Source organism: Mytilus edulis, chromosome 3 (assembly GCF_963676685.1).
Source record: "Mytilus edulis chromosome 3, xbMytEdul2.2, whole genome shotgun sequence".
Classification (NCBI taxonomy): domain Eukaryota; kingdom Metazoa; phylum Mollusca; class Bivalvia; order Mytilida; family Mytilidae; genus Mytilus; species Mytilus edulis.
Genome location: NC_092346.1, coordinates 11263203 through 11278214, shown reverse-complemented (window position 1 = coordinate 11278214; position 15012 = coordinate 11263203). Strand labels below are relative to the sequence as shown.

The window sequence follows — 15012 nt, the reverse complement described above, 5'->3', positions numbered from 1 at the left end:
GGACTAGGCTAAATTTGGATTCCAGATTGGTAACAAATGATTATATTTAGGTTCCAGATTGGTTGCACACGGTTCTATAAAGGTTTCTGATTGGTTACACAATGTTCTATTAAGGTTCCAGATTGGTTATACAAGGTTCTATCAAGGTTCCAGTATGGTTACACAAGGTTCTATTTAGGTTCTAGGTTGGTTTTCCATAACGTTATATCATATCATAACGTTCTTACAACGTAACTGGTAGTCCACACTTTTACGTTCCTGGACGTTTTTGTGTTTTGAGGGTAACAGTTCATTAGATTAAGGAATTGTCCTAAGTGTTCCATATATATAGTTTATCGGTCGGCTTTTTATATAGCCAGTCTAAAAAATAGACTTGGTTTGTTGTAACCTCGAATGATTAATGCAAATACATAAATTTATACATGTGATTTGATTATTGTGAAATTATACAATCAGTGGCGAATGAACTTCAATTCGATGTTTTATTCAAACTCCATTATTACCCAAACTTCACGCTAACTCGAAGTCGACCTCAAGTGTTAGACAGTACAACAGCTTGATCCGTATTTAAATTGAATATTCAAAGTGAAAGTTAATGCCGATCTGCGCAAATGCAAAGACAGTGATTCGGATTGGGAGTGAATGGTTGAAGGCCGAAACCGGATTCCAAATGTCAGATTTGATGCATGCATGTTTGATTGATTAATTGTTGTGATAAATAAATATTGTCATGCCTATTTATTGATATTTTGACAATATAATACTTCCATGAAAAAGGAAATTATTATAACTTGAAATTCATGATTGATGAGCGATTACATTTTGTACAGTGTAGCTGTACAAAAATGTATTAATTGTCAAAGAGAAGTTTCAGATACTTTACCATGACAATAATAAACTATAATGTATGTTGAAATCATAATTTGCATTTTAAAATTGGAAGTGTATTTCTGTTCTTTTTTCCTTTCTGTCTTTTTGTTTAAAAAAAAGGGGGTAACCACAGGCTGACAGAATTGATTACAGTTGTGTGAATGTCATGAATGAGATGACATATGAAGTCTACCTATAAAGAAGAGTAAAGGCCATGATATTTTGGTGAATACAGAAGAATATATTCGAGACACAAATGAATCACGACTGACTGACTCTGTAAAAACATCAGCTGTTCATCAATACGCAAACATAAAAAATATTTTACATTTTGTGTAACGTTAGTACTAATATATACAAATCATTGTGTCTCTCATTTTATCAATTCGAAATAAAATAAACTGAAAAAGTATATTTTCATTCTTATATATTAAAGGAAGTATGAGTGTCTTCCGCCATCTTGGATTGTAAATAACAGAGAACCCAAGGTCCAGATTTTCAATCAAGTTAGCAAAAACTTGGAGGAATGCAGATAACTAACTTGGCATAAATTTTCATGTAAGAGAACAATTTCTAAGATTATTACTTATAGATAATAATATTTTACAAGCTTAGATTATTTTTGCTTGATTTTAAATGTTTTAAATTGGAATTTTAAGGGGAGGTAACTCTGAAATTGTGCATTTTCTAAAGGAACCTACATGAAATTTTGTTATTTATATTTAAGCCGGAAAAAACCTTACGGTGACCTTATCTTTTCAATTGATGTTCTCAAAGCATTTTATTAAAGCTATATCTTCTCGTATTTTATTTTACAATTATATCATTTATGGGTAGACTTTACATAGATGAATTCAGCCGTATTTGACGTGAAACTGTACTTATGTGTCCCGTCATACTTTGAACCACACCATTATTTTATTTATTATTTTTACTGTAAGTCTGTTTTTTGTTATATCTACTTTACGTGAGTCTGCATTTATGTATGCCGTCATACGACAAAATTATTTTTATGTTTACCTGTGCGAATTTCAAACGCGCAATTTTACACCAGTAATGAAAACCTTCTTTCATTTATGGGTAGACTTTACATAGATAAATTCAGCCGTATAAGAAAAGCAAAATGAGAATGTTAAATTTGATGTATGCCTTTTTGTGCTACTTTGTTACATTTGTTGTTTATGTAGTGATATTAAGATGATAACACAATATTGACTGTTGTACCCCTATTTTTGACATTTTTACTCTTTGAGTATGTTTGTTTTGTTCATGCATCGTTGACAATGTAATGGAATTTGATGCGACTGTCATACAAGTGAGAGCTATAAAACCAGGTTCAATCCACCATTTTCTACATTAGAAAATGCCTGTACCAAGTCAGGAATATGACAGTTGTTATCCATTCGTTTGATGTGTTTGGACTTTTGATTTTGCCTTTTGATTTTTGATTTTCCTTTTTGAATTTTCCTCGGAGTTCAGTATTTTTGTGTTTTTACTTTTTAGTTAAGCTTCTAATCACATAATGATATTGTTTGCCTTATATAAATTCATACAAAATGTGTCATTTTGTCACAAACTGTAGCTTGAGAAAATGCTCGATGACCAATCATTTTTATTATATTTTTGAACATATCACTATATATACTCCCCTTTGACAAAGTATGAACAAATTCTAATATTTTTTGTAATTTATGAGGGGCCTGATGGGTTATTTTCGTTCTTCGTGATCGGCGCATTTTCGTTATCGTGATCCGTTTTTCTACAGATTTATTACTCTTTTTATATTTTCGTGATCCGTGATCATGGAAATTTATTTTCTGTGAATCGTGATTGACAAAAAAATCAACTCGTGAATCGTGATGAGACCCCCCCCCCCCTCCCCACCAATAGGCCCCTCATTTAAACTCCCATACCACCTTAGATTCATTTTTTGTTACTTGAAATTATTTGATTATCCATTAGTATGACAGTTTCTCCATTGTCTGTAAGTAAGTTAGTAAGTAAATTTTATTTAGAGTCGGCATATATATACAATATAACAGACGAAACATGAGCTCAGGTGAGCTCTTTAACCGACTATCACATAAAAATCATGCAGCATCATGCAAATACTATCAAATAAAAATGGAAAAAAACATGCAATACAATGAAAGCAAATCTATTTGGTTTGTGAGCCTCCAGAGTCAAAGTTCATGTGGCAAGTGCCTCGGGTCAAGTAGGATAAACGGTACTGTAGTTCCTTCGGAAGAACAGAGTAATAAATCGGTTTAACTTTAGAAGTAAATCGGTGTATATGAACATAAATTTACAGACTGACAGGTCGACAGGTTGACACTATATAGGTCGACAAGTGTTAAGGTTGACAGGTTGACAAGTGTTACGGTCGACAGGTTGACAGTTTGATAAGTGTTAAGGTTGACAGGTTGACAAATGTTAAGGTCGACAAGTTGACAGGTTGACACATCTTAAGGTCGACAGGTTGACAGGTTGAAGGGTTTAATTTTACAATTAAACAAGTAAATAAAAGTACATCATCCATTAAATAAAATAAAATTAACTTCAGTTTTTAACCTTTTTTACAAGTATTAAGTTATTACTTTTATATCTTTTTTTCAATCAGTCATTTTGTCAACTTGTCAACCAGAACTTACTTGTTATTATATTAAATTATCAACTTATCAACCTGTCAACCTGTCAACCTGTCGACTTGTCCACCTGTCAACCACTTATTTCAACCATAACATTTTTAAAATTGTCAACCTGTCGACTTGTCAACTTGTCAACCACTTATTCCAACCATAACGTTTTTAAAATTGTCAACCTGTCGACTTGTCAACCTGTAAATCACTCATTTATTTCAGTTTAATGTAAAATTTAAACAGTTTTAACTTTATTACTCATGAATACATATATGCGTATGAAAAACTTTACTCATGAATACATACGCGTATGAATTTATTGCAAAAGCCGGAACTATATTAATGTGCATTGAAACGGGGGAATCAGCAAATCACTTGAAGATCATAAAATATAACAGACTTAAAGCATAAAAACAATAAATAAATAAATATAAGCACTAGCATTTAATGGCAGATTTATTCAATAAATGCATAAAAAGCAGAGCAAAAGGCCATTATAAAAAGAAAGAAAGAAATTTCAGCTTTGAGACAGCACTGGGTGGAAACGACGTGAACTGCAGTAACAGAAAGGGAGCTAACCATGTCGGTTAACCTAACTTAACATCTTGGTACAACCATAATATTTTATGAAAAAAAATACACTCTATTAAGCCCATGTTTGCTTACTGTTGATTTAAATTAATTTTTGGTTTTTAGTTTTGATCAAACATTATAAAACCAAAACCGACACCGCGCATGTAAACCGGTCCGACCCCCATGTAAACAAACAAACGTCAACATGGTTTTATGACATGTGAAACTGAGTCGATTTGTCATTTACCAAAATATCATATAACCCAGAAGTAAATTATACTGTAAGAAAAATTCGCTTGGAAATCATGTCGTCAGGTAAATGGATCGAAATGAGCCTTAGCTTGGAGCATGTAAATCATTTGTGTTTACACCACAATATTTAGATATTTATTTTAGGGAAGAGAAAAATTATCTGTGCACATGGAAATGTCTAAGGTCATGATAGGAACTAAATGTGGTCCTGTTTATACCACATAATTTACTTTGAGTAGCCTACACACAAACCTGTGAAGACTGTTTTTTAATAAAACATACCTGCCATGAAAACTTTTATTGTCAATAAAACCCTCGCAAAGGTGGAGTGCCTGTAAAGATCCACACTGCCATGACGTCCACATGATGTATAGGCTATAGGAAAACATCTTCCATAATTTGTAAAGACACATTGTCCATGGTTTTGTTTTTCCGAAATAAATTTTATTCCTAAAGTATAATTTTGTGATATGCAAATTTAGATGGTTATATATCATGTATATAATATTTTAATTTTCTGAATGGATGTTTGGTATTTGCATAAAACAAACTGAAAAAATAAAACAAATAATACCATTTTTCGTTGGTTTCGTTGGTACAGGTGAACCACAAATTAAAGGTTCAACCGACTTACTAATGTTCTATAGGCTTTTATATATGGTCTCACTAATAAGCGTCAAGAAGCAACAATTAAGAAGCATCAAGAAGCGATAAGAAGAATAAAGGAGTAGGGGCAATAAGGCCCTTATTTGGCCTAAAAATAAATGCAAATTTAAAAATTATCAGACTTATTTTCAAACTACTGTACAGTATCTACTGTACAACGTTTTCAGAAAAACAAAATAATTTTGGACATTGAACAAGTTACCATGGTAGCAAATCATGATTTAATTTGCATGATTTGTAATATTTCGTGTTTTTCTTTGTTTTACATCAAATTTTTAAGTATATTTGAGATTGAAAAAGGATGTGCGCACCCAAGAAACAACTTTATATTTATTGAGATTTTTTCAATAGTTATAATAAAGCTTCTGTTAAATAAATATTTTGTTGTTTCTTGGCTGCGCACGATGCTTCCACAACATAAATAAAGATAGAAAACTGCATAAATTATGTATTTTTCATCGTTTTTGTGAAAACAGTACATATTATGATGTAATTGTGAAGTCATCACATAAAAATCTTAATGTTTTTTCGTTGATATTTCTTGACCCTATGCATTTCTAAACAATATGTGCCAATTTGAAAAAGTTATGAAACATTTTATTTTCTTGGGCCAAAACCTACTCCTTTAGCGACAAGAAGACTATTTAGCGACAAGAAGACTATTTAGCGACAAGAAAACTTAAAAAAGTTATTAAAATCAAAAACGTATAACTATACATCCTTGTAAAAATAAATATATTGATAAAATTTGTTTAAGATCATGAGTGTTCTGTTTTCAGCCAAGTCAAAGGTATGAATAAATGAGTCAAGATAACACTTGGTGAGTTGCCTGTGGTCTGAACAATTTCTTTCAATAAAGGATGTTTGGCAGAATTAATATTGATGACAGTTTGCATATATCATCAGCAATATTTTGTTTGTTTAAAGGATTTTTTTAAAAATTATTTATATAATACTTTACATGCTAAACATATTTTGAATCAGGTGGCTGATGTTAAGAGTCAAAGTTATCGACAACCAAAAAATTGACTGATTTACCAGCTTCTAAAATGTATCTCTGGTCTAACATGCCATTTAGTTATTTTAGCGTTACCATTCTTGTTAACTATTTTAAAAGGATCGGTACCTATGTAGTCTGTTAATGCTTAATCATGGTTTCAAGAGATTGGCAAGGAATTTCGAACCAACTGATTCTTTTCTTGTAAGAATTACTTCTCTTCATAGAAACAAAATGACGCTTAAGGATAAAAAAATTAGAATCATGATTGGATTAAAGGACGTGTGTCCCGTGTTGTATTGCTACAATAACATCCAATTAACACCTATAACTTTGTACACACGTCAGACTTTACAATTACACCCTTTAGAATATACAAACAATGTAAATAGTGAACACCTGAAAACTCAACATTGTCTTTAATTACCTTTAATCTTCAATCAACTTTAAACTATGCATAAACATGATAATATTGTTTTATAAGGCAGCAACCATTTGATTTTCTGGGGGGGGGGGGGGGGGGGGGGCTATGGTTTTTTTTTGGAAAAAAAAGTTTGTTTCAAGTTTTTTTGGAGAAAAAAATAATTTGTTTTTGATTCTGAGAAAAAAAAAATTGTTTTGTTTCACCCTCAGCTGCCACTATATGTAATGCTAAAATTGAAAGAAGAAAATTGTTTTGGACTTGTCGCGAAAAAAATAGATTATTTGTCCAGAAAAAAACCCCATAGCCCCCCCCCAGATAATCAAATGGTTGCTGCCTCAGTCAATACAAACACGTTTTAATAACATTTTCTTTTCTGGACATTGGTTCACGAATAATACATTTTGCATGCAGTCAGGTTATTATATTTAAGACAAAGAGGGTGTTAAAAATTTATGAAATAAATATATAATTGTTCTAAAACACAAGTACATGTAAAATTTAATATCATAATATGACAGTAAAATTTCTATATCTATCAATTTAATAAATATCAATATAATAAATAAAAAAAGAAGTAAAATCACTTTATTACTACCATATATTAAAAAAAAATGTCAATGCATATTTTTTGATATATATATTTTAATAATAATTTGTTTAAGTTTTCTTGCGTTAAATAGTCTTCTTGTCTCTTCTTGTCACTAAAATTCATCTTGTCACTAATCAGTTTATATATATGCAGACATTGGTAAAACCATGAAATTAAGAATCGATGAAAATGCAAGTTTTTCTGAATCCATGAAAATTGATACCCACTTAAATATAAGAATCAACATGTACAGTATCCATTTCTGTGCTTTACAACTTTGTCTCTCATTTCTACAGGACAGGACACTAAAGGAGCTGAAGGGGGAGATAACCTCCAATGATAAGAAAGAAGAAGGGTCAAGTAATAGTCAAGGTGCTGCAGGGGGAGACAATCCAGGATTCTAAAGAAGGAGGAGAAAATAAAAATACAGAGCAAAAAGTAAGTGGTTAGTCATGATTTATAAAGATATGAAGATATCTATTTTCAATGCAATGGTTCTTGGTTTACAGTAATACTGATTTTCATTTAGCATTTATTGTTTATTTTGCCAACAAATAGCTACATGTATTCCAAGTCACAATTAGAATAACTAAGTACTTTTATTATTAAGGATGGATCATTTTTGATAAGATATCTATTCGTACATGTCATAAGGAAAAAAGATCATACATGAATTTGGATTGTTTCTAAATGCATGTTAAACATATTACTTCCCTTTGTTCAGAAACAAAAAATTGAAAAGTGTCAAGATTTTCTTATAATTTTTGCCAATACAAATGTAGTTTTACTGGACAATTATTTTTTTTTTTAACTGTGGCGCCCCCTTCTGTTGGTAGGTAAAGATATTTTGGTAAATCTAGGTACGACCATGCAAGATCATGGATGTATCATTTTTCAGTAATAGTATCCAAAAACAGCATATTTCAGAATGCTACAATGTCTTTACCGGTACTAGTGTTAATTTTGTATAAATATTCTAAGGCACACAGAATTCTGACATTTTTTTTTATAATTATTTTAGGAAGAAGAGAAGAAATCTGGTATGTGTTTTTTCTGTATATATGAGCTGATGTATATATCTCTAACGTAAAAACAATGGTTCATTATTTGTTGTTCAGTTGCCAATTGGTGGCATTGCTACTTTAACTTGTTTTTCATATAAAAGAAATGTCATCAAGTTGATGTTATTATTCTGCTCTTTGATTTTATAATTATTGCAGCACATAAATTTATACTACGGCTAATGAATATAACTTCAAACAAAACAAAACCAATTTCAATATTTGGAAAGAACACCATATTGAATACATATCATGCAAAAATCATAAGAAATACGGATTAATTTAAATAGAAATAAGAAGATGTGGTATGATTACCAATGAGACAACTCTCCACAAGAGACCAAACGACATAAAAATTAGTTGGTATTTTTTTTTTTTAAAGGAACACCAAACCCTCAGAGTTATCTGATTATGATTTAATTACTTTAGGTTATGGACAGTGTACGCATATCAGTGCTCAATGTAAGATGAATTATTGCTATTTTACAAAATTTTCCTTTGATCTTACTGACTGATAATTTCCTTTCTCAGCCCAGTAGAGTGATATGAAAAATTATCGCTAGAAACTAGGGGCACACATGCTATTGCCCGTTGTCAATGACATTAACAACATCGTCAGAGGTAAATAGCGATAAACTGATCATCATTGGTCATCTCAGTGTGATTGCTTTTCTCACTTTCCCTTTTCGGCTCAAGTGAGTAAATCAATCCTATTGAGATGATCAACAACAATTTATAAATATAGTACTGCTCAGATAAATGATAATAGATTACAGAATCGTAGTTATTTAATTTCTTATTTTCAGCTCTTTTTGATGCTTTTGCTGTTTCCCTTGGATTAAAGGATGAACCCAAGATAGAATCATTGTTAGATACAGTAGACTTTAATGGTATTGTCAAGTACATAAAAGATGGAAAAGCAAAAAACATCATCACAATGGCAGGAGCTGGCATCTCTACTTGTGAGTAAAAAGAATATAATTCCATAAGAAACCAGTAGTGGGTTAACTTTTTCTCTTGCCGTTAATTCTAAATTGATTTTCATTTTTTCGCCTGTCCCAAGTCAGCAGCCTCTGACCTTTGTAAGTCATGTATGATTTTTATACGACTGCAAAATTTTGTTGTAGTCGTCGTAGTCTGCATTGTTCGAAGGACAGTTGTTTTCCGAAAAATAACTTTAGTATAAGTAAATAGAAATCAATGAAAATACACAAGGTTTATAACCCAAAAGGAAGGTTAGGATTGATTATGGGGGTTATGGTCCCAACAGTTTAGGAATAAGGTGACCCAAATAAGCAATCCAGACAATATTTGATTGAGTTAAGTCTGCCAATTGATATTTTATCGTATGTTTTTCTTTGTTGTGATGTTATGCTATTGTTTCAGAAAAAGGGAGAAGGTTTGGATCCATTAAAACGTTTAATCCCGCTGCAAATGTTTGCACCTGTCCTAAGTCAGGAATCTGATGTACAGTAGTTGTCGTTTTTGTTTATGTAATATATACGTGTTTCTCGTTTCTCGTTTTGTTAATATAGATTAGACCGTTGGTTTTTCCCGTTTGAATGGTTTTACACTAGTAATTTTGGGGCCCTTTATAGCTTGTTGTTCGGTGTGAGCTAAGGCTCCGTGTTGAAGGCCGTACTTTAACCTATAATGGTTTACTTTTTAAATTGTTATTTGTATGGAGAGTTGTCTCATTGGCACTCACACCACATCTTCCTATATCTAATAACATGTGTTTTAAAAAAAGTGTATGAATCTCGCTGAAATTATACACAAGTTTCCATACCACAAAGGGATGGACAATTTTATTCTCATTTCAGATTTCAGAAATTAAAAAGAAAATTCCTTCAAAAATTTTTTTTTTGGCAAAAAAAGGGCAGGGTAAAGGGGGGGGGGGGGTCATTTAGCAACAGCATAGTGTATTTCACTAAAGCAAAAAATTGAATATAATTCAAAACTGTTTAACATATAACCAATTCTAAGTTCTTTGACTACAGTTATTACAGAAACCTATTATGTGTCAAATATTTAATCACAATTCAAATTCAGATCTGTATCAAGTGCTAATATTGTGTCCATTTTTGCCAAAGCAATTTATTAATTTTAGTTTCTTTAATATATATTTCGGAGTTTAGTATGATGTCAATTATCACTGAACTAGTTAGTACATTGTATACATTTTTGTTTAGGGACTAGCTGAGCACACCTCTGGGTGAGAGATTTTCACGCTGCATTGAAGACCCATTGGTGGCCTTCAGCTGTTATCTGCTCTTTAGAAAATATAGTCGCTTAGTGTCTGTGCTTTTAGAATATTATATACTTATTGTAGGTAAATGGTTCCTACAAAAGTTGTTATTCTAAGCAATTTATTGGATCCCTAATATCTTTGCAAAATAAAAGTTACAAAAAAAAATTATACAAAATGAATTCTATTTAAACAATAAAATAAGTACCTTGGGTAAATACTATAATTTCTTTGACTTCAACTTATTGTATTTTATTTTTGATTTGAGGTTCAGGTAATTTCTTTTTTAGCTGCAGGAATTCCAGATTTCAGATCCCCAGAGACAGGCTTGTATGATAATTTACAGAAATATAATTTGCCAGAACCAACTGCAGTATTTTCAATTGATTATTTCAAAGTAAGTCGTATACTGTTTTAGGGGCCTTGGTATTGAAGGAGCCTAAGAAGTTCATCTACAGTTATAACAAGCCTGTCAACAAAGAGATATGGAGTTTGAATCCTATGCATGGAAAATGCCTTTGACTCCATTTAATTAACAATTTTCCTGCTGATTTCTGGGCATTGTCTTTCTCACAATAAAAACTGGACTAGTGTGCTGAAAATGGAGTTAAAACACCAACAATCAATCAGATATTGTTTTTATATCTTTATAAATAAGATGGATGGGCCAGGGAGACAACTCTCCATCCTAATCACAATGTATAAAAAAAACCAATTAATAGATGTTAGGTATTCATTGATGAGTCAGCAAACAAGTGACACAAAAACCAAGAGACATATAGAGGTTGATTTAAGGGGGTAGACCTTGGTTCAGGGAGATAACTCTTTAAATCAGTTAAGTGTTTGTAAAAGTCAAGTTCATCAATGTATTTTAAGCATTTACCTGAAACAGATTGAAAATAATCTATGTAACCTAGAAGCTTAGAATATATTTTTGAAAATGGTTGACACAAACGTACTGATGATTTTAAGAGTTATTTCCCTTAACCTAGGTCTACCTCCTTTTAATATGTCAGGCTATAAAACTGTGGATTCACTTGCTTTCGTGGGTACTAATATAATTTTCATGGATTAAGAAAAAATGTATTTTCTTGGATATTTGATTTCATGCTTTTGCCAACAATTACATACAAGCCTACAGAAAATTTACACTTCATTGAATGTTTAAATTTGTGGGTTGATGTATACCCACAAAATCCATAAAGATTGGTATCCCAGGAATAATAATGAATCTACAGTAGTCTAAAGTAAAAAAAATACCCAGCTGTATGGTTTGATTTTAAGCGTATCTTATGAGATAAATATTTACCATTCTAATATGACGTGCTTCTTTCGCTTTGTAAACAACACCGTGATAAAATTCTCGATATATCTATACTTAGCGCAGACTCTCAAGATGTACACAAATAGTCCCAGCGGATATCAGAATAATTGATCACTTTATGGTAAAAGCATGAAACTTAGCATAGTGAAAGATTAAGGGGTATAGACAAAATTCAGATATGGAGCCACGAAAAAAAAAAATCCAATATGGCCGACATTAGTATGACATAATTCACTTGATGAAGTCTTCCAATTTTAATGAGTTCAGAAGATGTCACAAACTTAAGGAAATACAATTAAGATATGTCAATTATTATTTTCTTAAACCTTATAATACAGAAATCATCAAAATGGCGCGTAAAAATGTCTAAGTTTGACAGTATTCGTATATGTACACCATTATTGTGTGATAAAAAGTTACCAAATCCGTGATATCGACAACGGCCTACAATGTATCATTAATGCCTGGGTGCATAGATAATATTTTCAAAATGGCGGCAATAATTCAAAATGGCGCCGTTTAACAAGTCAAAATTTGACGTATGTTTTTAAATATGGTATAAAAATTATCAAAAATAATGAATCATTTATTTCAATACAAGCACGTAAATACAAACATATTATTATTTAATGTAACAGGTGACATTAACTATGAAATAAAAATGGCCGATACAGTTCAAAATGGCGTCTTTGACGAGTTCTTACTTTTCACAGTTACAGGTTATGACCTTAGAAAATTTCACAATTGTCCTGAAATGAAAAAAAACATATGCAGTATTGAATCAGTGCGAAGAGTATTTCTTTTTTAGAAATGAGATAAGAAATTAAAAAAAAACTCACAAGTTACTATTTAACATAACAACAGATTAAAATTACAATTAAAATATGATCCAAATGCAGGAAAATCAAAAGAAAGCACACTCCACAATCAGTTCTCTTTCACAGTCCGGTTAGCAGTTGCATAATGCTGCTTTCAAGAATTTACATGCTCCTCGACATCCCTTTCTTACATCCACAGTGGATGAGCTCTTGGCATGATATTGAAGCTTCAGCAAGCACAGACCAAGAATGGTACCCAAGTACCATCAAGTTTTTGCCAAGCAAATAAATCTGGTGATGGCATACTTGAATTTGCAACTAAACAATTGCCCCAAATAACACTACCTTGGTAAGCTGCACGTTTCGTATATTCAATGAAGAAGTGCATATCGTGTTGGAGGAATATTGTCAATTGTTCTTGTCTTCTGCGTTAATAACTGTTTTCTTAACTCATTCACCATATTAGCTGTACTAGACCGATCATACAAAAGCACAACATATCGTTCTATTACTTTTAACACTTTTATATTTCCACTTCATTTGGATTTTCAATAACCTCGCAGAAATGCTTCTGGACAACTCCCTCATATACGGACCATGGATCCCAAGCTAATTTCGTACCTTTCCCAGAAAAAGCTGAGACTGTGTCACAACCGATAAATGAATGGAACAGTGGAAAGACTTTCAATTCAATGGTCTAGAGCAAGGCACAATCCATGAATTGAAATATATAGGAAGTTCTTTCCAGTGCCAAAACCTATCCTCAGCTGTTCAGCCATTTGAATTCCCCTTTAATGCAGCTGGGAATGAGGACATATCAATTGAAAGTTCTCCTTCAACTAATGGGATATCTGGTTCGCTGGAATCTTAGTACAGCTGGTGGAAGATTTGAATAACTCTCTGGTAAAAAGAGACACTCTCTTTGACTGGCATTTCAACATAGGTTCAGATTGGTAACATGTTTGAACAACGCTTTGAACATCTTCTGAAATATGTTGGAATAAAGATGTACCTGTACCATGGAATGAATCTTTTAACGAGATACTGCTTGAATTGTGATCAATGTTGTCTACAGCAGATGAAGTAATACATTTTGTAGTGGAATTGGTAGGGCAAACAAATACCTTCTTGGGACATAACGACGACAAGCATCATTGGCCATGGAAGTAGAAATTTCTAACACTCGGTCGTAGGAGACAGACAGTCCAAGTTTGGAAGAAAGTATCTACTAGATCACGTTTGCTAGTCTTACAATGGATCATGATTCCCAAATAAGCACAAACTGGAGGTTCATGATCTTTCATGTGACGGTTGGATAGTTTCTTTGTACAACTATACATCAGAAGATGTGCAATTGTTAATGTCGACTGAGAATATGAACGATCTGAATGTTGGGTCAAAACTGAATCATGCTGACCAAAGTAAGCAATGACTTGGGTACAGAAGCTTCCTGATATCCCTTTGGAAGTTTCCTTTAAATTCTGAATTTGATGCAAAAATATCTTTACTATCAAAGTCTTCTAAGCAGACTTTCTTCAATGCAGGACCAATGTCATCTTTGAAAGCAAGTATGGTTTTCAAGACCTTGTAGTAAGCATCTAAGTTAGGGAAATTACAATTCTGTGTTTTAAGTCGTGTACTATTAACTCGAGATGATACATCTGCACCTAGACATTTAATGGTCTCATCGCATGACCTTGTTTCATTTATATAGAGACTAGTTCTGAAAATGCAATACCATGGATTTGACTTTCCTTCTTAGAATCGACATTATCATTTTTCATTTCAATTCGAGATTATACGATTATATAAGGAAACAAAACATTTAGAGTCGTACTTTGCTTCCTGTGCAATTAGATCACCAGCACTTAACTTTGCAAGTAACAACGTGTCATTTAATTTTACTGCACATTCTCTCACACGTGTATCTTCTCCAAACGTTGAAGACTCATGAAGGGCTTCTTGGCCATTTGCATTACAGAAAAAGCACACAGACGGGTTACTGGTGGACTGAACGGAAAAGCTATGTCTAGTTTTCTTTTTAGATGTGGTTGCTTTATTATCTATTCTCTCATGTGAGGTTGGTTTTTCTGCTCTATCCAACTTTGTCCTGTTCAGTTTTAAGTTGCAAGATTTGTGCCAACATGCCTTTTGGTCAATGAAAGACTGTGCTATTCCAGATTCCCTCATCTAAGTTTTCAATGCACACATTAATGCCTTCAGGCATCAATCGTAATTCATGAAACTTCTTATATTGTCAGTTAAAGCTTGATAACCAGCACCAACATTGAGACGTTTATAATCAAATGGGCATATACGTTTTTTCATCTATTATTTCTTGGCATACATGTAGGATGTAATTTGCCCAATCAATATTATTTAAATTAGTCGGTTTGTCATATTCTACACTTTATACCCTGAACGTCTTTTCAGTAGCCATGTTGGTAAGAAATATGATCGTAAATTAGTGTATATATTCCTTGTGGATAACTTCTGTATGCCAGACGCGTGTTTCGTCTACAAATGACGTATCAGTGACGCTTGAATCGAA

General features: G+C 32.3%; 1 protein-coding gene across 1 annotated transcript; it reads left to right on the top strand.

The window, feature by feature from the left end:
* Positions 1-4217: 4217 nt before the first annotated feature.
* On the top strand, positions 4218-10753 carry LOC139515804 (NAD-dependent protein deacetylase sirtuin-2-like). Its single transcript, XM_071305501.1, has 5 exons — positions 4218-4397; positions 7307-7448; positions 8032-8050; positions 8878-9033; positions 10610-10753. The coding sequence occupies exons 2-5, from the start codon at positions 7347-7349 to the stop codon at positions 10735-10737; spliced, it is 405 nt and encodes a 134-aa protein (XP_071161602.1). The 5' UTR covers positions 4218-4397; positions 7307-7346; the 3' UTR covers positions 10738-10753.
* The last annotated feature ends 4259 nt before the right edge of the window (positions 10754-15012 follow it).